The following is a 27,194-nucleotide window of genomic DNA, read 5'->3' as shown; positions in this document are numbered from 1 at the left end:
TTCAATTAAAATTGGCAGCTACATCGGACAAACACACATCCGGCAACAAACATCCAGTGCGCTGCAATGGCGACTCATTAGGAGATCTGCATATGCAATCGAACACACACTCACTCACTCATGTGTGTGACACACACACACACACATTAAATTCCCAATTGCACACCAACACCACACCCTCCCGTGTAAGCATATGTTTACGCTTGTATTGGTGTTAATGTTAACTGTCACTACATTTGCCTGCAGCCTTTTTGGCTTTTCCCACCATCTCCCCAACACCCCATCCCCTCCGCTTTTAACTGGTCTGACTGGTCTTGTTTTTTTTTTGTTTTGTTATGCAACTGTAAAAACATGTCAAACCAGCATGAGTGCTCGTACATGTGTATGTGTCCATGCGCACGAGTGTGTGTTCGTGTGAGTGTCCTTTAGGCTGCATTTCTGCTTTTTCGCCAGCATGAGTGAGCTGCTGTGATAGCCGGACTTTATAAATAATTCAGCAGCAAAAATCCAGCACTTTATAACATCAATACTATCAATAAACCCAATTGATCCGATTTTGAACAAATTACGTTTGGTAGCATTTAGAAAAAGTATTCGCCCATGCATTCAATCAGTATTTATTGGAAATTGATTTTTATTCGCGCTACTCGTAGAGTAAAACTAGAACTACATTCGCTTAAGCTTATGTAACAGAGTAGCGTTATAGACCCTATGATGTTTATAAATTCTTAACCAGGATTGCTAGCCGACTCGAACTGGCCATGTCCGCGTGTCCGTCCGTTTGTTTGTCCGTATGAACGCCGAGATTAGGCATGCAGATTTCATACATAGACGCAGCGCAAGTTTATTTCCTGATGCTGCCACGCCCATTCTAACGTCCACAAGCCGCCCAAAACTGCCACACCCACACTTTTAAATAATGTTTTGGTTTCTTATTAAATGTCTAGCCAATTTCTATCTGTATACCAAAACCATTTTGTCAACAAGCCACTCAAATCATTTAAAGTAGATGAAAAACAGGAGTTTGAATGTGTGCAATAATTTGTTGGCTTCACTCAGATTAACAATCATTGTTATTATAGTTATATCACATTTGTAATGTTTACCTAAAATAAGTTTTACCTAATTGTCATAATCATATGGAAAGCCAAGCGACGGCATTTAGCAAATATTAACTGATTTTCGGGATCGTATTTATGACCAAAATTTCAGTTCAACTGAGTGAGCAATTAAAGCCACACATATAATTTTCGAATTACGAGTCCACAAAAGTTGTAAGCAGCAATTTATTCAAGTATGCATAATAAGCCCACGCACACACAAAGTTTCTTTTGCTTGAGTTATTGTCAAAACTATCCCTAATGTCTCATGCATAATTGTATAGAACTTGTGTTCTAGTTTTAGTTTTCGCCTACCTCACCCACCGATTATCCTGGCTAAGCCTTCACAGTTCCTTTAAATTGCCCATTCGAGAAGTGTTTACCCTGCTGCCTGCCTGTGTGTTCGTTTGATTAATGAAGATTAATAACGAGGGAAATTGTTACCGATCTGCTAAAGGTTGCTCTGAAGTGCTTTGAGTTTTGGGCCTGACAGTTTATTTGCTTGAGTGGATTTTGGCCAAAATTTTATAGTCAATGATACGATTTAATTAAGCGATTAGACCATGTGAGTGAACTAAACGAATCAACTGTGGCATAAATGCTGAAATACTTAACAAGTTAACTATTGCGTCCATGTATGTGCTTGTAATTTTAAAAATGATTTCTCATTGCTTAAAACCATTATTCGTCACACAATTCATACTGAGCGTATAATTGAAATATCGTGACTCGTCGTTGCCTTCGCACATAAAATGTTATTAAAACGCAGAGAAGCAGAAGAGCGAGCATAATGTGAAAACTAGACGTTGTGGCCATTAAAAAATCGCTTAAAATTTATGACAGCACTTGCGGCATTTCGCTGTTATTTTTTTTTTTTTTATTTATTTTGCTGCCGCTTTTTTCATTGTTCTATTTGCAAACTTTGCGTGCCGCAATAAGATTCAACTGCCATTGTTTCCTTTCAAATGGTTCGAGAAAAGAGAACTCTTGTGCACAAAGATATTTGGATACTCAGTCAAATGACAGTAGGATTCATAATACTCACCTTTTATTTTCTCAAATTTCTATTTTTACAAGAAAACATTTTGTTTACCACGCTGCATTATACGCTTATTATATGAAAAAATACCATTGGTTTTGAGTTAAAACTATTGCAGCTGCGGCGAAATGAAGTTCTTCATTTTGCTGTCATTCTTATTGGTCTGTCAAGGACATAGGGATGATGAGGAAAACATAATAGCAGGTTTGTTTTTCGACTAACCATTAATGAAAGATTAAAGTGCAAAAGTTTATAACTTTTAGATTTATGCTTCAAGCCAGATTCGGGACCTCCTTGCCAGAAACTAAAAACATATTATTGGGACAAGCAAAAGAATCAATGTGTACTATCCAGATATTTAATGCAGCCTTGTGGATTCTTTCACGTGATGGACACGTGCGATAAAATATGCGCCAAGGAATCGTGGACAATATCTCTATTGGAATTATATGTTAAAGAGCTGCCTTAAAATATACTTGCTTTTCTGTTGTCAACTCTTATAGTTGACATTTAAGAAGTGGTCACGGTTTTTAACTATTAAGATTTCATTTATGGGGGCTGCTGTATATTCGATTTAGTTTGCAGTGAAATGAAGGTCCAAAGGGGTTTCTTTGCACTAGCTCTGCCTTACTTCGCATGGGGCGCAACTTACGCCACAGGTCCAGTTTATCAGAGTAAGAGCATTATCAGATTATTTAATGTATAAATATCTGAAATATTTTTAAAGCTGTTTGCAGGCAAACAGGCGGCTCAATAACTTGTTATCAAAACAACACTTGGAGCTACAACGAGCGTACTCATAAATGCTATCGTGTTCAACAGAATAAGGAGCCATGCGGTTTCTTCGATGGCGAAAAGGGATGCAAGGACTTCTGCGGATAAATCAGAATGAGCAGTCCCAATCTAATATATGTATTCACTTAAATTTGTATACATCTGCTAACTGTTGTCGATTGTAATCTATACCCATAGAAATTACATTTTCAATGGTTATCATATTAAGCCGTATAAGATTCTCAAGGAACTATAGTAATACGTTGGCATTCTCTGTGACTTCAGCAGTTTCCATGTGTGCCTTAAATTTATTGTATATTCTCCTCTTCAATACGATATTTAAAGATGTCGTCTCAATCAGAACCAGTAAGTTAAATTATTACACTCGACGTTGCTTCTTGAAATTACTAGAATATTAAAGCGCTTTGCAGGCGGCACGAAGCTGAAAACCCCTGCGTCGAGAAAAACACTTGGGTATTCGATCAGAATGCTCGAACTTGTAATCCTGTGACTCCTGACAAGGAACCCTGCGGGCACTTTATTAGCGAAAAGGCTTGTAAGGAGGTCTGCCTACAAAAAAGACTAACAAAATTTTGGAGTGAACGCTTGTTGAAAAATTAAGAAACAAATCTTTAAATAACACTTAGCGATTTTTTAATAACGAAATCGGCAATTTGTATTGAATATTTGGAAATGAATGAATTGAAAGAGGATGCCTAACACTGTCAAATTCGTATTATTCATAGAGTTAGAGCGTATTAAAGATTCTTTCAAAGGTTGCTACAGGTTAAGGAAAGCGTTTTAAATCCTTTAAATTATATATTCTACATTTGGATCCCCAGCACAGTTAATCTGACAATATCCATTTGTTTTTCTGAGTAACGGGTATATGATAGTCGAGCAAATCAACCAGACCGGTCTCTCTTAGATTCGAATTCGCATTCGTTTGCATGCTCAAATGAAAATGTAATTAAAACAATTAGTCTTGCAAGCGTAGTTATTAAAGGTTTTCCTCGCCTTTTAAAGATACAGACTTATTGTTTGGGAAATTGCTGCCGGTATAAGTTTACTGGTTTTCTCTTCGTTTATTTTGCCGGCTGTATGAAGTTCATCAGGCAGCTCCAATGGAGCATGTGTCCTTGGACGACCATTGTCCTTTGGTTTGTTTGTTGTCTGGTTTGCAACTGCCGCTAATGAAACATACTTCTGGCACTTTATTTCATTTGCTCTCTCGCCTTGCCCTAACAATTTCAGCACCACCCAACCCATTTTACTTCCTTCGCAGCATTTAGCTCATTTTCGCAGGCTTGGCTCAAGTTTTTGTGTCCTTGGTTTTATTAGATTTTATTTGCACAGTCTTTATTTGTCTTTTGACGTCGTCTTCTTTCTTGCCAGCATTAAGTGTCCAATTTTAGTTCAGGGCTTCCACTCGCCGTGGTATTTTTAGGTGATAATATTTTTGCTCTCCTCAGTTAAGGGTGATAGTATTTTACACTTCATAGTCAAATTAATAACCACAAATGAAAGTATTTTTAATTTTTTTTTGGAATTAATGGCATATCATAGAAATATAATATTTATTTTATTGCACAATTGAACAGGCCAGACTATTACCATTTTAAAGGGAAACGTTGAATACATATTTTTGTTTTTCTAACTTAAATAAAATATGCTATGGACTGTCATTTTTGGTTTTTTTCTGGGATTACAAAGTGGTGAAAAATCCAAAGGGTAGCAAAATGACAGAGTCCTGGCTTGGATTACTCCTTTTACTTTTGGTTGAGTTTCTTTTGTGCTCGGCTTTCGCTTGCCACAGCAGAATCCTTGCTCCCGGATGCCGCTACTGTTCTATTTGCTTTGGCCTTTGTTAGTTTGTTTTGAGCAGCAAACTTTGCTCAGCCAGCTGGCCACATATGCCCCAGGATCCTCATTGGGTTCCTTTTCGTTTTTTACACACATTTCGTATTTTTTTTTTTTACTTTAGCACATTCGTCAAGTTTGTAAACACAAATTATGACAATTAAGTTGACTGTTGACTTGTTTGAGTTCGTCGTCTGCAAACTTTGCTTGCAATTTAAAAAACTCCCAAATTGCATTAAATTCCTGCCGAAACCGTTGACGGAAAATTCAATTAGGCGGGCAGGGCCCGAAAAAAAACGTCACCCGTTTGACATTCCGGATCGAGTTTAATTTTCGTTTTAATCTCTGTGCATTTGCAGTGCACAAAGTTTCCGGGGGCTGCCAATGGCACTGGAGTGTCGGAGCTCACGCAGAGTTCGTCCTGGGGGCAAGGAGGTGTTAAAGGTGGCCTGCAGCCACAATTGTTCATTAGATTAGCAAGTTGCGAAAGCAAAAGTTTGCAGCCTGGCTCAAATGCCACTTTCACGGCTGCTGACACACTTGAGTCGGATTGCGTTTTCTGAATTTGGCCCCGACCTCTTCCATTTCCATTTCCCCATCTCCATTCCCATCTCCATTCACTTCCATTTTCTTTTTGCGATTCGAGGAAATTTTATGAATTTTCTTATCAATTCAAAAGGCGAGAAACGACAGAAATTTACGTGCTCAAAGTGGCAAGTTGTCACAGCGACAAGCCAATCTATATATGTATGTATGTGTTAGCCAACTTTTCGGCTCTTTTCGCACTCATTGCTGCACCACCACATCCACATCCAAATAGCTGTCTCAATTTGTCATTGAAGTTGCCGCTGTGCTGCCGATAAGAAAGTTTTCACTTGATATAAGCAAATGCGGCTATTGATGCTAAATGTTCGCATTTACTCTTCTCCCTTGACTCTACTCTGTTTTCAAGATTTGAATTGAATTTTAACATATTTTTTTTAAGTTTTCCTGACGGATTCTTCTTTAACGAGAGGAAAACACAAATGATTTGCGCTTGAAAAATGAAAGTGCTTTGTCATCATTTACATACAGTACTTTGCCAATTAAACTTATCTGTAATTGCCCTAAAGTTTGAATGGAGTTTTTCACAGTTTCCAGGAATTTTGGCCAGCTGCAAACCCGGACTAAATTAAATTCATTAGAAATACTTGATTTTATTAAAATAATTATAATTGGTCAGTTACAGCGGTCTGGTTTTTGATAGATGTATGCCCACAAAGCTGTATTTAAATAGTGAAATCTGCCGCCGCATTAAAACATATATTACATTAAATGGCACGTAAGTGTGGTAACGAATAAAATGTTTAAAATACACGCATAACCACTTAGGCATATAATATTTTTAATGAAATTTACTAAACTGTGGCTATTCATAATCCCATGAAAGCAAGTGCAAACGCTTTGTCACCATTTAGGATAGCAATTAAACTTATCAGAATTTTCGCTTTATCTGAATAAAGTTCACACGTGAAGGACACGCAACTACTGGCCAACGGAAGTGCTGAAAATGCTCAGTGGGGAAAGTGGTGGCAGGAAAATGGATATGTTTGCCACCAAAAAGAACCGCAGACCGAAGACCGAAGTGCGTAAGGCAACACTCCAGTGGCGGCGCGTGTTACATAATTAAAAAGATGGCTCGAGGTGGCAAGAGTGTGAAAGTAAAGCGAGAGACAAACTATAAAATAAACCAAATATCTCTGGGTGCGGCACACTCGGGCGCATAAAAGAGTTTTTATTACCACGTCCTGGAGCAATGGAATCCTAGTCCTGCGTGGCCCCCCAACCTGAGTAATGGCCAGTGCGGCTCATTGTCCTTTTCCGGTAATAATTCCGCATTTACCCCCAACACGGTGGCAACCTAACACGTTTGTTCTGCTGGCTGCCCGGCTAAATTAGCTGTGACAGCCGCGTGGCATAGGCGGTGGGTCCTTCCCACGTCCTTCGTCCTTCGTCCTTCGTCCTTCGTCCTTCGTCCTGCGTGGCAGCGTGGTTGCGTGGAGGACTCTTTGGCGGCTTGAGACATACCTGAGGCGACTCGCTGCGACCACGTTATCATTTATAATGAGTTAATTACATTTAATACGCATGTACTATGGCCTGTTGAACATGGCACACAATTAAATGTGACCCTGGCCAAAGGAGCGTCACTGGCAATAACAACAAAGGATAACGTGGCCGTATTTCGAATGCTGTCAGTGTATGTGTGTGAGTGTTGCGGTGTGTGTGTGTGTGTGTGTGTGTGTGTGAGCTTAACGCTTTAAGCAGTCATTGCATTTAATGGCTGCTTTGAGGTTTATTAGCTGCTGATTGTAAGCGTAATTACAACTGCCTAGGATTCTCGCATAGTGCGCACATATAGGGAAGCAGCCTGACAACTTACCAACCATATTGTTTTATAAGATATCACATATTCTATTGGTCCCTTATATACCCTAAACGTAAAAAGTAAGAATCCCTGGAAACCCAGTAGCTGATATTCTATAAAAAGTGCATGTCAATTATGTAACCTAATTTTTTTGAAGTGGCATTTAAGAATGTAAAAGTTGAAATTATACTGGTACATAAGATTCAGTAGTTAATGCACTTGCATTCGTCATAATTTGTTTGTCAAACTCGGAAAACTTCGTCGGTAACTAAAACAATATGCCATTTATCAAAACCGCATTTTTCATATCAGCAGACCGATGGAGTGGGCGAACTAAAAACATTTATCAACAACCATTTCCCCGCCGAGGAAATCCCCTTTGTGGTGCATACACTCGGCATTCGGCAGCTGCCATCGGCCATATTACGTATACGTGACGGCGACTGAAAATGGAAAATCCATTTCCAACGCCTCTTGGCGACGAATTCTTTGCAGACATCTAAGCATTTAACAATTTGTGACCACGCCCACTCGAACTCCCACTTTTTGGCTGCCAGCCATTGCATTTCTCAGAAAACTAAAAAGGGAACCAAAAAATTATTTTATACCGCAATTTTGGTTCGTTTCGTTCGTTTTTCCTTGGTTTTCGTTCTTTTTTTTTTTTTTTTGGTTTTTTTACGTTCAGCAAATAAAAATTTTGCTTTGTGCCTCCTGTTGTGCCTCGTGTCCAAGCTCGTGCAACTGACAGCTGCAAAATTTGTGCGCTCTTGTTCATTTGTTTGACTGCCCATTGTCGTGTGCGTGTGTGTGTGCATCAGAGTGTGTGTGTCTGTGCATCAGTGTGTGTGTGTGTGTGTGGGGTATGCGCTTGTTTGTTGTTATACCAAAAATTGAACACACAAAGCAATTGCTATGCAACATTTGTGCAGACATGGCCCAGAGTTCCCAAAAAAAAACCAAACATCGAAAAAAAAAAAAAGAAAATACAAATAAAATTGCTGTACAATTGAACGAGTACAAAGGCCATTCATGTATGTGCCTGTGAGTGCAAGAACGTTTAATAGTTTTATTGCTGGCCACAAGCGTTCTTGATACTCACTAATTAAGGTTTTACATAGAATAGACGATAGTTTATAGAAAGTAAAAGCATTCCACAAAACCTCAAATAAAAACAAAAAAGGTTTGTCATAATAATTTGCTTTTATTATACAAAACATACTAAGCCCTCTCTTAATAATGCAAATTCCTTAAATAATATTAGTTGTATTATTTTGTATTTTTTAAATAATAAATAATTAGGCTGCAATAAGTAAAAAATTATTATGTTGCCCTGTAGCCTCTTTTACGTTCGGTCTGGAATAGGTATTTGAGTAACGACTCTTTGCAGCCGAAAGTAAATTTTGATGAAAGCATATTTGGCCAGCACATTCGTTAGTTGTCATGTCAGTGGTCAATTGTTTATTGTTAACATGGTCAATTCAACGCCACCCACTTGCCAGCCCTATGGCATGCTACTCCCATATATAACTCACAAAATATCAAATTACTTGGCTTTCGTTTGAAGCGGCTCCAGAATATATATCTTGAGCAATTTGCGGCTTTGGTTCGCCTGTCAGCACAGTTGGCATTCAGAGACGAATTAATCCATTTTCAGCTGTCTGTCAGGGGATTCAGTGGGCAGATGGAAATGGAGACTCCACCGAAGTGCAGATGCAGATGCAGCTGCAGTTGCTGTTGCAGTACAGTTCTGGCTAATTAGGAATTAGATTTCGGCACGGTTTCGGATGAATGTGCGTCAAGTGCTAAAATGGCTAATGCACTTTACTGTTCCCACTGACAGCCAAAAAGGAAGCTGGCAGCTCACTCGTGGGCGGTGGATGGTGGACGGTGGATGGTGGGTATATTTTATGGTTTGACAAAGGACAGGCCACCGCACAGAGATGACCGACTTCATCATCAACAAAGCTGGCGCCTCGGGCGCAAATTTCAATGCGTTTCAAGCATAAAATAAATGTCCACTAAAAATGTCCCTGGCATTGTTGTTGCGGCCCCTGGGGGCGTGGCAGCATAAGGGGGCGGCCAGGCGCAGGACGAACAAAAAGAATGCGTTGGTGTGAGTCTAGCGGCGTATTCTGCACATAAAACAAACACAGGCTTCAAACTTTCGTACAATATATACGATATTTACCAATTCAAATCGATACAGTAATATTTAATTCGTTAGTATCTGAACGAATCAGAAAAAGAGCACTACATTTTTATTTATTATTTATTTATTTATATTTATATATATTATTTTTTATACACGGATATTAGTTGAACCCCTTCCTTGTAAAAAAATCAAAACAGATTAAGTAAAGAATAAATTTGTGCATTTGAAATTGAAAAATTCGGTCTTTAGGAAAACCACTCTTATACATATTAATTTGTTGTCATCTCCAATTCTAAAAGTCGCTTTCAATAGTTTTTTTGAGTGTTGCACTGAATTCTCTTACATGTCTCAAGGACATGTTCACAGCTGACTGCCTCGGACTTCTCGCTGAACTGAACTGAACTGGACTGGACTGAGCTGGCCCAAATCGCTGCAAGTGCTTTTAAGTCGTTGTCAAATGCAAAGAGCACAATAATTCAAATTTATGACGCGCAATTGTGCTCACACACTTTCCCTGAGCCACCCGCACCACCTCCACCACTTTCCTGGCCATTTTGCCTGCTGGTCCTTGGTCCTCGATTTCGTCCTTTTCGCAGGCATAAATAAAGGAAAACTTGGAACGTGCGTCCAGCTGAGTGGGCGGTCGCTCGTCATGGGAGTATGTAAATTTAGTGGCCTCGGAGATGGGGGAAAGTAAGCGTAAAAATTTTATAATTTGTGGCTCACTCACTGAACAATTATTTTATTTCTTCGTTGTCCGGTTCGTTGCGGTGCGATTCGGTTTCGGTTTCGGTTTTGGTTCTTTGGAATCAAGGATTTGAGAGCTGGGATAGGTGAGGCCGCAAGAAAGTGAAGCTGTTGGAAAATTATCTGCTTTTGATTTACGGACTTTGTTGGACGTGGTCGTAAAATCTGGTAAAGCCCACGCGGGGTAATTTCGTATTCGGTGATTTGGCCGTGGCTTTTGTGGCAAGTGATAATAAAATTGGGACACCAAGAAGTTGATCTAGATTTGAGCTGCTGCTTTGAGTTTCGATGGTTATAAAAGCTTTGGTACTTCAAGGCAATAAATTGGTAATGCAAACAGAATATTGGTCAAATATTCCACCTATATTAAAGCAACTCAACAAATTGCATATTTATTTAATTGCTTCAAATAAATCCCGAAATAAAAACGATGCTCTTTCAACCAAAAAAATAATAAAAGTGCATGGGAAACAATAAAAGTCTCATTTAGTTTTGCTTTGCTATTCAATTAGGCGGCCAATGGCTGCATATGTGTGTCATAAAAAACGCACACAAAATTATAAAGAAAACATAGAGATAGAGAGACGAACAATTAAAAAGCAATATCTATGGATACATTTATACATTTATGGGGCGAGGTAGAAACTATTATTTTGAATTGGGATGTGTTTGCGGATTTATAAACAAATCCCGTTGCAAATCAACGACAACGACCAAATGCAGTTTGATTTATATTTATGCTTTTGCAGCAGGCATAAAAAATCAAACGACATTGCCAGAAAAAAACCCATTGTGCAGCAATGCCAAAAGAAACTTTGATAAAACAAAATGCAAATAATTGCGACGGGCAAATAAATTAAAGCAAATTCGAAAGAGTAAATGCCGCAGTTGTTTGGGCACAAAAAAATGGAGGCCACACCAAAACCAGCACAAACATTGATTAATACGAGGCCAAATGCATTAGGCCAGTTCACATAATTTACGACCAACTGTCTATGCATGCACAAACATTTATTTGTTTAATGTATTTTGCAGCCATATTTATATGCCGATCGCCCGAACTGCCCTTGTTGTTTTCGTTGCATTTATTTCCGATGCTGCTGTTGTTGGCGATACGCGGCGTATACGTAATTCGAAATGGCGTATTTTCACAAACAGCGCAGCGGCAGCAGGGAACTTGACCAGAATGTCAGCTGCACAAACACGGTTAAACCATGGATGCCTCCAGGCCAGAACTTCCGACTAGCCGCTGGGTGGCAGATAGTTCATAGCTTTTTTCGCGGCGTACTCAGTTTGGCTATTGGTTTCCAAAAATTGGTCACTGTCACAGAAGTTTAATTCGGATTATTAGAGAGGAGAATTTTCCCTGAGGATTTAAAGCTCTTTATAGAAAACGAATTGATTTATATGCACTGCTTATATAGCCAGTATTAAATTTACCTCTTAAAAATTATATAATTTAATTAATTCGTTCTTTTTATAATTATTTATAAAACTTAATGTGATTAAATTGCAATCTCGAATTTTATTGAAAGTAAGAATATAAATATACGCAGTTCACATCACTATTGTAAAAAATAATACTTGCACAAGCACATTGGTATTCTTAGGGTATTTTAGAGTCCCAACTCCATAGAACCACAAGCTCTTGTACTTTCAGCCGCCTCTGTTGTTCGGTTTATGGGAAAACAGCATTTGACATGCGGGTTCAAAGCGTTTGCAGCCTGTTTGAATTCCTATTTGCATTGCGTGTGTTTTGCCTGGATCACCTGTCCTCCTCCAAAGCACCTGAGCATTGCCAGTGCCCAGTGCCCAGTGCTCAATGTCCAATGTCCAATGTCCCATGTCCCATGTCCATTGTCCGATTGTCAACACCCAGTCGCTCGCGAACTTATTTTTTGGCAGGAGAGCAATGGCGGCGATAACGACAGCGAAAAAACAAAAAAAGGATACACACAAGAACACGTTCGATTTTGCCAGAGAGCAATAGGCAATAAACACAAAACGCAGCCGATTGAGTTCGAATGCAAATATTTGGAAACGCGCAGAGGGCAGCCCAGAAGCAAAAACAACACCGGTGAAAAGGTTCCAGGTTCCCAAAGAACCGAGGGCTAACGCACCAAATTGAAATTGAAAAGAATTTCGCGCCATTTAACAGTTTTTTAGACAAAAGTTGATATGGCATTCATTGAATGCTTAAATTTGATTGCTATGTTACTTACCTTTATGTGAAATTAGATTTATATAGTGTTATATATTTAACTTCCTAGCTTACATTTTTTTCTTAAATCTGTAGTTAGTTAACTAGAGTAACTCACTAAATAAATTAGTTTTGGGCATTTCACACGCACCAAATGACTGAATCAACAGCACTATAATCCGGGCCTTTGTTTTCGATTATGCGATCTGTCTAAAATTATTATTTAAATTGCCCAGTGTTCAATTTCGCAACTCAATGCCCAAAGGACAGTCGAAGTGACAACATAATTTCAGCATATGACAACTTTTCTAATGAGAAAAAATTGGACACTAACACATACACCCACACACACCCACACACAGACAGCAGAGCAAACTTTCTTTTGCGGATATCCAGAAATTTGCTTTGAGATTGTTTCGAAAATATGCACATTCCGTTTGGGAATGTGTGCGTGTGCCCAGACAAGATGTGTTTTCCAGAGTAAGCTTTGCAGTTGCCACTTGCGTGCCCAAAGCATAGCTGTCAAAAAGCATATGCCAAACATTTGTCGTCGGCAGACACAAAACCCAGAAATGAGCCAGGAATACAGAGGGAGTCACCAGCATTCTGTATGCATATCAAACGAAATTTATTTCTCCGTGAAAGAACGATAGAAAGAACGGAATTAACGGAAAATGCTTTAAGGAAGTGCGTCCTGCGCCCTGTCGTTCTCCTTTGACCCCACGTGCCAAGCTCCTTAGTCATCCTCGCTGACATCCAAAATGGTCTTGAAGGCAAAAGGCTCAAAGGCGTAACCAGCGCCCTCATAGAACTTGCTCATGAACTCCACCCTGAAGGTACAAAATGAGGTTAAAATGCATCCGAAATGCGTACTCATTATTCGATGCTCACCAGTGCAAACGCAGTGTGTGCAGGAAGGCCGAGAGTCCTTCGATGAGCACCAGGATGCCGACAGTGAGCAAAGCCCAGGCTCCAAAGAATACGTAGATGAGAATGCCGCCAATATAGCTGTCGTACTTGAATCCCATGGAGAACACCATGTTCCACAGCACTTCGGAGAGCTCTGTAAACATCAAACATAATGTATTATTGAAAATGACTAATAATTATATGAATGGAATAAAGATTGTAATGCAAATGTAATAAAAAGTGCAACTTACGTGCGTGAGCCAGGGACAAGGCCCACAATCGAAGGTACGACGCTGTGTGGGAAACAGTACTCAGGACATACTCGATGGTGTGGATGGCCTGGTGGATGAAGATCTCGCCCATTGCATCGTCCTCACCATGACCCTCGCCTCCAGCGCTCTGGGGTTTTGGTGCAGGAGCACCGTTCATCTTGCGTTTGAACATGATGTACAGAGGTTTTCCCAGAAGCATCCAAGGAATGCAAATGACGGCAATGATGACAAAGACCTGTTGGATGCTCTTCTGACCATCGAACATGAACTCCTTGCAGGGCTCAGGCGTGTCCTGACTGCCTTGCAGTATCATGTTGATGAACAGGATCAGGATGGACGGAGCACAAGCCGGTGAAAGCGGTCCCTCAACGGTGTCATTGTAAACGACCCACTTGAAGAACATCATAAAGACCATGTATCCGAACAAGAGGAGAAGGAACAGGACTTGGGGCAGAAACTCGAGGAAAATACTTGCGTACTTCTTGTAGTAGGCAAAGTTAACCACCGACATGGAGACGCCAAAGATCATGTGGATCACGCCCACAATGATCGACAACTTCATCTTAAAGGTGTTTAGGAAGATGATCTTGTTGTCGGCCAGCTGCCAAATGGGATCCATGCCGAAGGGATATGTCTTGTAAACAGTATCGTTTGGCCGCAATGTGATATACTTGAGGTTTTCATCCTGGACCACGTCCCTCGTATAGTTCATGTGCCAAGCGGAACCGAATATATTCATGGACTTTGAGAACACGTCGTTGTAAATGAATCCAGTGTAAATGGAGAAAATGCCCATGAGGAAGATGATGTATCGGCCGCCGAAGAATATGTTGAAGATCTCCTCCTTGATCGAAGACAGTTGCTTCTCCTTGATGATTAGCCAGGAGGCGAAGAGCAGAAGGATCAGGCCGTGTCCCAAGTCACCAAACATCACGGCGAACAGAAAGGGGAATGTGATGCAGGCGTAAAGAGCCGGATTCACTTCTCTGTATGAGGCCATGCCGTAGGAGTCCACCAAGTTCTGGAAGCCATTGGTGAACTTATTGGTTCTCGTGTAGGTCGGGGGCATCTCATTCGTCTCGATGACATTCATGAAAGCCGGTATGGAGCTCTCCGAGACCTTCGATGCTCGAGCTAGTGCATCCTGAACGGTGGAAATATCGTTGGTGGGCACCCAACCCTCGCCAATCAGGCACTTGCCCGTCACATCGGGATTGAAAAAGTTAAGGATGTGATAGATGGCCTTCATTTTGCGCACCATTATCGACCAGCGTGGCAAATGCTTGGAGGCTGAATTCAAAACCCGGCTGCGATGATCGGCGCTCTGGCTGAGGACCAACTTGAGGTCCTCCAGACGCACATTCACATCCTTGATCATCTCCTTTCGCTCGGCATGCGAGCTGGGACAGGGATAGACGGCGGCATGATAGCCCGTGCAGACCTTCTTAATTCTCTGCTTCAGCTGCTCTCCCTGGAAGAAGGCCACGAAGACGGTCTTCAGCACAGGTCTTCCGGTCTCCTCGTCGGCCACAAGGCCATCAATGTCGGCTCTCCGCAGAAAGATATTTCCTCTGGAAATGCGCCACAGCATGCGCTCGAAACTGAAGAATCTCTCCAGCTTAATAACACCAGCAACAAAGGCCAGTTGACCACGCTGCGCGGCTCCTGGCAAGTTGGCAGGATCCTCTGGGTCCAGTTTTCGATTGACGTCCAGATTAATGACTTCCTGATCTGAGAAAAAGCCCTCGGTGTTCTCCAGCACGCACTTGAGTTCCTGCATGTGCCGGAAGTTGGCATCCAAACTGGCTCCATTGGCGGACATTTCGCGCAGCTCATTGTCGGTCTTCTCCAGCTGAGCTTCAAGGTCCACGATCTCGCGCGGATTGGGGGCACTTGGCTCCTCCTCCGGTCGCAGTACCGGCAGCGTTACCTCGTCCTTCTTCATCTCGGACTCCACGTACCGGAGGCGGCGCTCCATGTCGTCGCATCTCCTCACCTCGTTGACGTACTTCCGCTGGAAGGCACTGACCTCCTCGTTCAGATCGCGAAACTGGACACATCCACTCTCGCCCAGCTCGGCGATGGAGGCGTAGGCCGCCTCCGGCTGGATGAACAGCTGGCACAAGGCCATCTTCTCGCTGCGGAACATGTCACCCATGTTCAAATCGTGGGTCTATTACTGCAAATAAATAGGGAATGATTGGTGTTAATCAACAAAATGAACGACTATAAATAATATAAAAATAATAAATATAGGTTTTTTAAATTCGCGTTTTTTAAGGCTTAATATAAATAAATATGCTACTGAACTCTTTTCATATTTGACTCTAAAGATTTTTAAAGTGCTGGTTATTCATGTGCTTTATTAGTGCATATTTGTAATAAATATTTGCCTTTATAAAAAGGTAATTATAGTGCACATAAAAATTGACTTTTGAAGCTTTATTAGACCTTTTATTGCCAAGGCATGTGATCAATCGTAGTAATTTGTCACCAAAAATTCCAACAATGATAAACAAGGCAATTACTTATACAATTAGTTTATAGCAGTGTCAAAATGATAGGAACCTTCAACAATACTATAAATTAAAATGAACTTGGAATACATAAAAGTATCCAATAATAAATACTATAAATAAAAAGCCCTTTAAACATGGAATAAATAATATCCAATAATATTTTGTAAAACAATTTGGAAAAATAGAAATAAATAAATAAATGATTGCAGAAATTATTTAAAATCTTTGAAGAGCATGTAATGGAATTTTTTAATTTTTTACAGTGCTGCATGCCACACATTACTAATCAGTTTCGGTTAATGAACTGTTTTGCCGAGCTTTAATGGGTCCGCCTGCTGACAGGTGGACTCAAATATGTTGATCCAAATGACGCACATTGTTTATGATCCGGTCCACTTCAATGCAGTACCTGCCAATGTCGCAATCAATCACCTAAGTGGTACCCAACAATTCGGAACAGAACCTGGCCAAAATAGATTAGATTACGGGCCACAGGCTACCATGTCTATCGAGATCGTTTCGGTTGTTATCTACTGGCATTCGGCAACTATCTGGAGTGGGCGTTGAGCGCTGAGCGCATTAATAATTTGAAATTATTAACAATTACCGCCAATCAGTTGGTTTATAAATAAGCCCCGAGAGTCTTTTATTGCATTTAGCGCTTATTACTCGCCCCAGGACTCAGTGCATTGTCTTCTGATAACCGTTTTGGGCTGGCCAGATTATGGATATTTATGGCTAGTCCAATGGCTGGCTGAGATTTTGCCCCGCCTGTCGGGCCATAAAATCATGATTGACTCTCGCTCTCGACTGGCTGATAAAAAGACACGCAGTCTGTGGCCTCACTTCAGCTATTTTTTTGATAGTTTCGACTTATCACAGACACCAGAAATTTGATTTACAGCGAAGGGAAGTGAGTTCTTTCGAACGGAATTGTGGGATTTAAAGAATTTGTTGATATTTTTAATTGCTTCGTAAATGGTTGAGCAAATAGAATAGCAGTCGCGGAATTGCTTTTTACAACAGATATAATATCTTATGAAAAACAATTGGCTCTGCTCTCTTATCAATCAATTGAAAATATACAAAAGTTGTTTCGGATTGGGTTTTATTATCGTTAATCGTTTCCTTATCAGTTTAACGCTAAAATCAACGGAAAATAATTAAATTTAGAATGTTTGTACCTTTGGGTCATGTGCTTAAGACATTTCTACCTGATTTAGAAAATTATTTCCCTAGAAGACACAGTATACTTGGAGTTGAATTGATTTTACTTTAGCTTACAATAAGGAGAACAACCTACTAATTTGCACAAACGGTTCATACAATTGATTAACTGCAGTCGACTGGGATTTGCTGATGGCCATCTGTGGATAAATCAGTGCAAGTCGGCGCTTATCGGTTTTAGGTTTCTACATCAGTCTAAGCCATAAATCTGCGCAGACCAGACAATTGCCTTTAAGATGGCCATAAATCTTCGGGGGCAAACTTCACGCAAATGTCTGATTATCGGGTTGCCAGTACCCAGTACCCATGGCCTATTCTCATTCCCATTCCTATACCCATACCCATTCCCAATCTCCATTCCCGCTGGTTTATGTCTGCAATTACGGGTTCACTGGGGATTGTTGGATTGTACGGATTGCAGGCGGTGTTACGGGGCTCATTAAGAAATCCGTTCGTGGGCCGTAAAAATATTATCGAAGCCCCAATCGTTTGGTTGGCAAATTTTAGCTTGACGATTGAGTGGTTTAATTTGTTGCGCCCCACATGATCCATCACGTGCTCTAACGTCACAAGGCTATTATTGCGCCATATAGCAGACATAAACAATTTTATAGTTCAATACTAGTGTCAGGCTAATGAAAATCGATGTTTAATGAACGTTATCGAGTGATTATCAATTTCCAATAAAGATACGTTATCACTGAAAAAAATTATCATTAGGCCAAATGCAATTTTGAATAATTACGTGAGGAGTGGCAAACGAATTTTTTTTGGCCGTAAGGAACACTTATAATGTGCTCAGTTAGAGCTTATCTTGGACAACATTGATAACCTATTATTAACCCTAAGGGAACTGATAGCATTAAGTGTGTGCCAACAAATAGCCAAGGAATACGGCTAACACGCGCATTAGCAGCATGATTGCCAACGTGGCGTATGAGTAACGCAGTAGTATTTCACGTAGTCACTGCGGCAACGGATTGAACTGACAGAGGTAGTAATCATTTTAGTTTCTCAGGACTGTTCAAGGATACTTTCGATTTAAGTCACTACACTTACACTACGTGAACAAGTAAAGTTGCCAAATGGTAGTTACTAGATTTTTTCGCGACCTGCCACCTCAGCGGCGCAGAAAGAACTGTGCGATCGCCTAAGACCTGCTGAGCCCTATGGCCAATTAGACTGGGGCTAATCTAAACAATACACCAATACACTGCAGGCCAATTGCCATGGGAGAGAGCCTCATAATCTTTGTGCCTACATTTTTTATCACACGCTCGAAACCACTTTGCGATTGTGGCTTATCGCCGGTGAGAGACGGTAATCGGCGAGTAACCGAAACACAATTATGCCAGTCCAGCAACCTCTGATTGCTGGTCAATTTTCTTGTGGCCGGCCATTCCCCAAGGCATTATCAATGATTGAGTGTAAGCACGAGTTGGCCAACACTCCAACACTTCAACCACCCACGCACACAACTCCATTATCTGATTGACACTATTTGGGGAAGTGTGTCCCTAGTGTTGCAACAATATGACACCCGCTGATATGGGAAAGCCACCGATGCAGACTTTGTTGAGGCACCACCAGGTGGTTGAGGGGGGGTGATCAATCAATCATGGGGCATTGGCAGTCGTACAAAAGATGAATGAGATATTAAAGCCATGAATGTTGAAAATGAACAGAGATATGTTTTCATTGCATTAATATATTGCAATCCATTTATAGCAATGCAACTCAACTTGAACGTAACTGGAGATTTCTGGTGAATTTCTTAATAGCATTTGATTCACGAGCAAATTTATCAGTCTTTATGGGCTTAACAGTTCTTGGATATGTACCATTACTTGCCCGTACTTAAAATATAGCTTTAAGCTCAATGTGTAATCCTTTTCAGGAACTTGAAGATTCGCTGAGCAAACTTCAATAATTCTCGCAGGCTTAAACATGCTTATCTCCTGTTGCAAGTGGCAGGGCCCAAAAACAACCATTCCACCTGAACAAAACGCGGGGATTACTTCAAGATTTCTGCCAGGATGTGTGAAGGGAAGGCTGAATGGCAACCTTATGTCTGCTCAATTGGTATTAGCCCCAAAGTCGAGTGCTTTGTTTATCAGGCGCGTTCTATGGAAACCGTCCTAAGTACGCCGGTCTTATCGTGAGTCACGTGCTCCGGTTGGTATGGCAACGTTTGATTAACGGAGCACATGATTCATTTGAAATTATTCGCAAATTCACTCTCTATTTTATGGCCCATAAATCTCTGATATTAAACTATTGCTGAGCAATCGCATTTGTCCAACTGAGTATTAGAACGTATTGAAAAATCAGTCAGAGATTAAACAAAGTAATAATATGCAATAAAAAAAGTTTTTCCACTCTGCTTATGATTATAACTTCAAAGTCGTACAAACAAAGTAATTAATCTTTCCGTTTAAGATTAGACGTTTGGCCTTTATCGGATGCTTATTTGAAATGTAATCCCTGATATACTTACATACATGCATAAATATAATTGTTTTCGTATTTACAAAATTACAACTTGTGATTAACGCAGCTTATCTATCATGGTCGTAGATGACGCAGATTCGTAGGAACTGCATTAGCTATATAATTAGTATAATTAGTATATTTTTTGGCAACCACTTGATGGTATGATCGCCTTTTGGCATCCCGCGGATGATAAGCGACCACCTGCCAGTCGTTGGTCATTACAAGGACTTCGGTCCAGTTTTGCTAATTAAAAACTTCCACCTAATGAGCTTAAGCATCTTAATTTATGCTATTTAAATGAGCGCGAATTCGCTTTTTCACACACATGCGCGCGCACACACACACACACACAAGGGGGCAAATAAATCGCATACAACTTTCAGCTGCAACATCATCATCCTGGTGGCGCGGCTCCTAATGCCACATAATGATCCTGATAATGGCCATCAGTTAGCGAGTGTGTGAGTGAGTGTGTGTTTGTTGCCAAGGAGAGAGGATGAAAAAGGAATTTAGCTGCCAGCACGTTCAACTTTTCGCTGTTGCACATTAAATGGGGCAGGGACTGGGCCACTGAGTTTTTGGAGTTGCACTATCGGCTAATGTGCGTCACCATTCCGTCTGCTTAGGGCCGAAAAAGCGCAGTTCAGACCCAAGTGAATGCACTTTCAAAAAAAGGAGTATTACTTACGTACACATATTAAGTTTTATTATTATTACAAGATGCCGATTCAATTTCATCCAAAACGTAAAAATAATGTAGAACATAACTTGGGAGGGTTTTTATAACATCAGTCATTTTTAATATATTTTGATTGCAATTTTGTATGCATTAAGCAAAAATTACATGTGATTTTTAGAATATATGTTTTCTCTCAGTGACCCAATTTCCCGGTAATTTCGGGACTGCTGCCGACTGCTTTCGGCCATGGCCAATAACTAAGTTGTTGCGTGCGGTAGTCTGGATTAGTCTTATGCCAATATGTACGAGTTGCAACAAAATAGCCGGCGATGTAAGAGCTTTTTGGCGTGGTTTGCCGCACAAACGTGCAGCCAATTGGATTCTGATGTGTTGGCCAACGCGGAATGGCACAGATCTGGCCTGTTTTATGTGGCGATTGCAATTGCAGTTCCAGAGGCACTCGCCAACTCGTTATCTTTAGTGATTTTGGGGCTCGGGGCTTTATTGTGGGCAAACACATGCCCGAAATGGAATTTTGTGTATATTTCTAAAGCGAGTGAGTCAGTATTCTGGTAAGACGGTGGCTTATCGCTGGGTTATCTTTTATGGCTCAGGTTTATCATCGTTTACACTCTTGATTAAACAATTAGGCACTGTGTAGCCTTGATTTATGCCCCACTATAAAAGCTGTATTAAATTCAATCTACAGTTTAGGTACGTTTTAATATTGTGTGCTTATGCTCGGCAATATTCGCACTGTTTTCATTTTTGCTGGCAAGTGTACTTCTGGTAGCTCATAAAATAAAAACTAATGTTAAATAAATAAAAATGGCCTGAAATGAAATTAAAGAACCCAAACAAAAAACAGAACAATCAGCACGATTACGAACTACAAAAAAGAAGAAAGCTCCTGTCCCTTGCCCCCACCACGCCCCACTATGGGAAATTTGACCACTTTTTCTGGCCTAAATTAATAACTCCAGAACGGGGAGAGATATTCAATTGGTGTTTTTTGTATGGGGTTACACTAGTCCATATCTTTTATGGTACCAAAAATTGTGGGCGTGGCACCGCCCTTTCTATTTTTTGTAATTTATAACTCCAGAACGAATAAAGATATTTAATTTTTTTTTTTTGCAATAATTTGCACTAGACCATATTTAAACGTACCCCAAAAACTGGGGGCGTGGCACAGTCCCTTATATTTATATTATTAATTTTCGTAAAGGCTTTCTTTCATTTTGTATGCTTTTTCTAATCTCAGCAAAATCAACTGATTTTGTGATAGAGTTTATATACTTAATTATTTTACAGAAGTTAACAACAATAGTACTAATAAAAATAACGAAACAATTCAGCAACCGCCTTGTTTAACTCCCGTTTAGCATGAGATTACTCTGAATTTGGGAAAGTAGGGTTAAGTCTAAAATCTATAAATTCTCCCAGAATCGGTAAAAGTGGTTTTTAAAATTACAATAATCTGAACAAGAATTAAATAAGCTACAACATGAGGTATATTTTATTGATGCAATCTGCTGCAATCACTTTAAATCTCTATTCAAAGTTAGGCATTATAAAAAAAAATACTTTTGTAAAGCAACTAAGATTTTTACTAAATTACTGGGACAACACTAGTTTTTTTTTCTATTGAATGTTGCAAACGCCTAATAGAAGGCCCACTGATTAAAATACTTTTTACAGAATGAAAATTAACGCTTTGGTTCCAAAGATATTAGAACTTTTGTAACGAAAGAAAAACTTAATGTTACAGATTGTTATTTTGTGTACGCGCAACAGCTGTTTTGAACAGCTGATTTCTTTGTTGTGGCGCCATCTATTAAAATTTTTAGTACGCAGCACTAAAGATTGGTCAATTATGAATGCGTACATTAAATATTATTGTAATATTCCGACATTCAGAAAATGGGTTTTGGCCAGAAAAAGGGGTCAAATTTCCCATAGTGCGCCCCTTACGCCCACCTCAAGGGGCCCGAAAGTATGCTACCTAAAATTTTACATTAGCAGCAGCCGTGGCAGCAACGTCATTTCGTATTTATTGTACTACCTTTGTCAGCATATCTAACATTTATTTGTTTTTTTGTTTCGCCACTCTTTTGGGTGATGTTTAATACTTATTATTTTTTGTAGCTACCGGGGGGGCTTTACTGTTATTGCCTCACTGCTTTTTTTTACTCTGTTTTTGGTGTTTTGTTTTCCATTCAAGATGAAAAAATCCAATTTTCTGCTTAAAGCATTTTCATAATGCCAAAGCAGCCCAAAAAACCCGACCGCTCGAAATTTTACAGTGAAAAGGGTTTAGCCATTGTTGCTTCCCACTTTTGTTCCGCCATAATGCACGTAATTTGTTCAGAAATGAAAATGTGTGAAAATGTTGTAAAAACCAGCGCTAATATGCCGTGCCACATGCGAAATGATATATCGTTTGTGGTAAAACAATGTTAAAGCTTACACAACAATTGCGGCCAGTCTAGACAATAAATTTATTTTTTGTTTGTGTGTTTGTTAAAAAATGGCGAAAGGGATAACTTTAGAATAATTTCCGCGTGGAAACGATTAAAAAGTGTGTAATATACGTTTCTAGCGATGAAGCCTTTTTTTAGTTTAATTTATATACATGAGAAAAACAAATATTAAGTGGTGAATTAGCTTGCCTTGAAATTCGGTAGTTTGTAGTTCCCATACTTAGGTCCCATTCTGATACAAAAGCCATTCCAGTTTTAATGAGACCTTTTGGTGAGAAAAGGGAAACACGACAATTATGGACATTGTCACGGGTATTACTCATACGCCGCGTTGTGCGCCAGCTCAACTGCAATGCATATCAGTTCGCAGCTGTGCAGGGTAACAGCGGAAAAGTAAACCGATTGGGTACATAAAGCTGCGCTGTGTCATGACATGCATAAAAGTCAACTGTTGCGTTTTCCCCGCTTCTGCCCCTCCTCTCACCCCTTTTCCATATGCTTCAAACAATGGCAAAAATATCATCGTAGTGGCTCCTGTGAGTCTGCCGTGCCTGTCTCAATTTGCTTGGTGCTGCGTGTGCTCAACTATATTATATGATTATTTTTTATTTTCATTTTCATTGTTATGGCGAAGTGTTATGGGCCAGCCTGTTGCTCATATATGCCGTGTACTTTGACTAAATTGAATTATAAAACAGATCAAGGCATTTCTTCCGAATACTCTGTATATTCTTTTGATTAAATATTTCCCAGTAAGCACGGAAGATTGTTATGGTTGCTGAATGCAACCAATGAATAAAAATGCTTGTATAAAATATATTGCTTAATAATATAACAAGCCAATTAAAGTGACCAAATCAATTGGCATGTATCGGCATATGAACCAAAACATAAGAACAACTTTATTTTTACAAAACGTTTTCATTCTCGTTCCCGTTCGACTACACTATGCGATTGCATGGACAAAATTAAATTTCCCCTAGGAATGTTTTCAAAAGCAAGCGTCATTGATTTGCGCCAGGTTTCCTTCGACGACCAAACGCCGGATTTTCCCCAGCCCCAATAGCAATTTCCCGCCAGGACACGCGCTTGTCAACCTGGGGCCATACCAAAATATCCTGGAGTCGCCGCCGATACGTTGCCAATTCGCTGTGCATCCCTTTGGCACGAGATCAACAAGGACTACAAGAACAACAAGAACAGACGAAGAAAATATGGTTAAATGGGAAAAAAGTTGGCGCCCTGTGCAAAGTTTCGCCACAAGGTCGCCCTAGAGGCAAAAGGTTGGTCCATGTACTTATAGGGGTTGGCATTTTTCTTCTGAACGCATCAAAATTGGCTTTATTTGAATTAAATTTTATTTTATTTCATTTCATTCAACATTCTTTTGAGTATGCCACCCTTTGCCTTCAATTGAATTTGACTGCTGTCAATCACGCGCTGCATACGCCTCACTTGGCTGTGAAATTCAAATTTTATGCTAATTTTACGCAGGACGATCAGCGGGTAGCAGGCGTGGCATTGTTCGCTATCGTCAAAGGGTTAAATGTGTTAAATATTGATTGGCTTAGACCGTCGATGTGAGCCCCAAACACGACCAAATGCGGGACAGCATAGAAATGGGAAATGAGTGGAAAAAAACACAAGATCCCGCTCAAATGACGTTTTAAGCGCGCCCTTAAAAAGAGATTTGTCAACAGTTGCAATGCGGCAGGAGGCGGTGGCGTGCGGCAGGGGGCGTGGCCGTACGGGTTGCGGCAGGAGCAAAAAGGACGAAAACTAAACCAGGCCAGAAAAAAGAAAGGGGATTTGGGAGACTGGGAGTTGGGCACGTTAATTTTCCTTTGATTATGTAATGGCAATGCGAAAGCAGCGCAAACAACAGTTCGCAAATGGAAATCAATGGGGAAAAGTCTGTGAAAATATACGACTCTTCAATTAGAATCCGAAAATGCTGGTTCTTACCCATAAACCGAATAAACCAATTCTGGATTTATGCAAAAAAATATAAGTGTGTGATGCGTGGCACACATTTTCATTTAACTCGAATCAGTTTGCAATTCATTTTAGAGGAAAACTAACATTTAGTTATACATTGAATTTTCAAAAACGAGTCTACAAATATTTATAAGTGGCTTCTGTTAATTTTATTTTTTGTGTTATTTTGCTTGCGCATACATAGAAATCCGTTTCCCAGATTAAATCTAAAGAAACTTAAGAAAACCCACTATTTTCCGGGAGAGCTATGATTTATAAACTAAACTGAACTAGTTATCAAAGACACAGTTTCCCTGCATAATGGGTTGCAATTATGAAATAGATGAGATCCTTGATAGGACCCATCGCTTAAAGCAAAGCATTTCTCTTTCAAAATCTCATACAAACAGCAGCTCAGTAAATATAGCTTCCCCTCGCCCACATTTCTGCACTTTTTATTTTGGTAATTTATAGTAGCTGCTCTTGTGTTGATGTTGATAAATTGTTGGATGCCAAGGGTTAACTCGGCATCCGGCAGGCAGTTTTTAGCTTTTGTCAAGGTGGGCAGACGACTACCTTTGTGCGAAGGTGGCTGAAGATAATCTACAATAATAAATTTATTGGCAACAATTTTTGATTTATTATGCCAAGTGAATAACATAAATAGCTCACCACCTTTCTCACATATGACACTAATGATGCGGCGCCAGCTTTGATGCTTTACCTTTTTTCGCAACATCCTTGTTGTTGCAAGGACTCAGCTCAAAGCCTGGCTTTTCTCCATTTTCCGTCGCCTTTATGTTTGTATTTGTGTATGGACAAGAACGTGCCGAAAGTCGTAGGAAAAGGATACCAGTGCAGAACTTTTATGCTGCTGTACAGCCTTGAGCATCGGACAAGAACGTCGGCTGGCTCCTGTTCTCTAGTTACCCTTTTCCGCTGCACACCCTTTGTTGATGTTATTAACATGGATTTTTACAAGCCATAAACCCATATTTGGCCAAGCCCATTGTCCTGCAGCCCACACTCCCAGCTGCGCCGCCTGCGTCCCCTAGCTATAGTTGTCCTTTTTCTTACGGTGTAGGCGAAACGTGTTGCTGTGGGCGTCTTAGGCAAATTATTCGGAATACCAAGAACATACAACTATACAGATGATACATTCGCTTGCATATAAACTTAGATATGTAACCATTTTGTACTTTCTCTGAGTTTTAAAATATTTTGATTTGACATATTTCTTAGGTGCTAGCCGACTAATGGGTATGCTGAGTTCCGAAGACTCCGATTGACCGCTGAGATTTTATTAGCGTCCTGTCGCCGGGCCGCCTTAAGTGGCTGGGTTGCTATGCACGTTTTCAATATATCTCATATTGTTTGGCCGTGAGCTGCGCGTGTTTATTTGCTTTGTGGTATTTATACAGGAGCCAGTTGGGTGGGCCATTGGGGGTTAAGGCCAGCTTGTGCACAGGGTATTGAAGTGGCCAACTACTTAGCGTTTTTGGGGCCACCGCAAAGGAGTGTTATTAATAATATTGGGTATTTTTATTATACAGATTACTAAGGTGGAGCCCTGAAAAGGCTTCCATTCCCATTTCCATTTGCAGTTTTATGGTCATTACAATACCAATCCCAAGTCGCTTAATCTACTTTCCGTGAATCTTTAATGCTTAGTTCTTATGTAGCTGCGTGTTTTATCCGCTGACACTGTGACAGTCATAAAAAATGCCAGCAGATAATTTATGTATCACGAATTTGCCTTCGCCTGTCAACAATTTGTTTGGCATTATTGGTTGAGTTATGAGTCTGCATTGGAACTGGAGCACGGACATGGCATGTCTGGATTCTGATTAGGAATACATAATTTATATGTTGTTTGCATGATTTCCGTTTAATTCCATTCACTTTCATCCTAATGTTATTAATAATTTAATAGAGCATATCCACTCGGAATTGAATTAGCTGATTAATATGCGAAGCTTATTTGTGTGGCACTCCCTAAAAGAATACTCTTCGTTTTGAAGAAACAACCCAGCCTTTTTTTTTAGAAATTCGTTTTGATTCATTTTGCTTGTGTTGTCGGTTTGCTTGAGCTCAAAAATGTCCACAATGGCAACAATGTCAACGGCCACAGATGAAACAGATGAATACCGAAATCGAGGAACATAGTTCATCGAGTGCCCCGACCCTTGGTGATAAAAAGTCACATCAATTTTCTAGGGCTGACCGCAAACGTGCGAGTCCGCCGAGTGCATCAGTCCATCAGTGAGAAGAAACGAGCAGGCGAGAGTGTACTTACAGGTGTGGCCAGGAAAATAGGTACATTCTTGGCTATGAAAGAGATATCAAAGATTACATA

The 27,194-nt window shown here is 40.2% G+C and overlaps 4 protein-coding genes across 4 annotated transcripts; 3 read left to right on the top strand and 1 right to left on the bottom strand.

The window, feature by feature from the left end:
* The first annotated feature begins 2,189 nt into the window (after positions 1-2,189).
* LOC26535696 lies at positions 2,190-2,656 on the top strand. The gene is made up of 2 exons (XM_015199168.2): positions 2,190-2,343; positions 2,403-2,656. Exons 1-2 carry the CDS (start codon positions 2,268-2,270, stop codon positions 2,606-2,608), a joined length of 282 nt encoding a protein of 93 aa, XP_015054654.1. The 5' UTR covers positions 2,190-2,267; the 3' UTR covers positions 2,609-2,656.
* Positions 2,654-3,137, top strand: LOC26535991. The gene is made up of 2 exons (XM_015199195.3): positions 2,654-2,813; positions 2,867-3,137. Exons 1-2 carry the CDS (start codon positions 2,729-2,731, stop codon positions 3,019-3,021), a joined length of 240 nt encoding a protein of 79 aa, XP_015054681.1. The 5' UTR covers positions 2,654-2,728; the 3' UTR covers positions 3,022-3,137.
* Positions 3,126-3,633, top strand: LOC26534800. The gene is made up of 2 exons (XM_015199065.3): positions 3,126-3,279; positions 3,335-3,633. Exons 1-2 carry the CDS (start codon positions 3,126-3,128, stop codon positions 3,532-3,534), a joined length of 354 nt encoding a protein of 117 aa, XP_015054551.1. The 3' UTR covers positions 3,535-3,633.
* A 9,250-nt stretch (positions 3,634-12,883) lies between these two features.
* On the bottom strand, positions 12,884-18,361 carry LOC6527294 (V-type proton ATPase 116 kDa subunit a1). Its single transcript, XM_002088352.3, has 4 exons — positions 18,266-18,361; positions 13,440-15,639; positions 13,171-13,342; positions 12,884-13,109 (listed from the first exon to the last, which is right to left on the bottom strand). Exons 2-4 carry the CDS (start codon positions 15,616-15,618, stop codon positions 13,016-13,018), a joined length of 2,445 nt encoding a protein of 814 aa, XP_002088388.1. The 5' UTR covers positions 15,619-15,639; positions 18,266-18,361; the 3' UTR covers positions 12,884-13,015.
* Between the last annotated feature and the right edge of the window lie 8,833 nt (positions 18,362-27,194).

Source organism: Drosophila yakuba, chromosome 2L, assembly GCF_016746365.2.
Source record: "Drosophila yakuba strain Tai18E2 chromosome 2L, Prin_Dyak_Tai18E2_2.1, whole genome shotgun sequence".
NCBI lineage: Eukaryota > Metazoa > Arthropoda > Insecta > Diptera > Drosophilidae > Drosophila > Drosophila yakuba.
Note: the sequence above shows the minus strand (reverse complement) of the source record. Positions and strands in the feature narration are given on the sequence as shown.

Coding starts and splice junctions, on each gene's coding strand:
- LOC6527294 (XM_002088352.3), bottom strand. CDS start 15,618: ATGGGTGACATGTTCCGCAGCGAGAAGATGGCCTTGTGCCAGCTGTTC. Junction 13,343..13,439: donor CTTGTCCCTGGCTCACGCAC/GTAAGTTGCACT, acceptor TGATGTTTACAG/AGCTCTCCGAAGTGCTGTGG. Junction 13,110..13,170: donor CACACACTGCGTTTGCACTG/GTGAGCATCGAA, acceptor TTGTACCTTCAG/GGTGGAGTTCATGAGCAAGT.
- LOC26535696 (XM_015199168.2), top strand. CDS start 2,268: ATGAAGTTCTTCATTTTGCTGTCATTCTTATTGGTCTGTCAAGGACAT. Junction 2,344..2,402: donor TGAGGAAAACATAATAGCAG/GTTTGTTTTTCG, acceptor TATAACTTTTAG/ATTTATGCTTCAAGCCAGAT.
- LOC26535991 (XM_015199195.3), top strand. CDS start 2,729: ATGAAGGTCCAAAGGGGTTTCTTTGCACTAGCTCTGCCTTACTTCGCA. Junction 2,814..2,866: donor CACAGGTCCAGTTTATCAGA/GTAAGAGCATTA, acceptor ATATTTTTAAAG/CTGTTTGCAGGCAAACAGGC.
- LOC26534800 (XM_015199065.3), top strand. CDS start 3,126: ATGGTTATCATATTAAGCCGTATAAGATTCTCAAGGAACTATAGTAAT. Junction 3,280..3,334: donor TGTCGTCTCAATCAGAACCA/GTAAGTTAAATT, acceptor AGAATATTAAAG/CGCTTTGCAGGCGGCACGAA.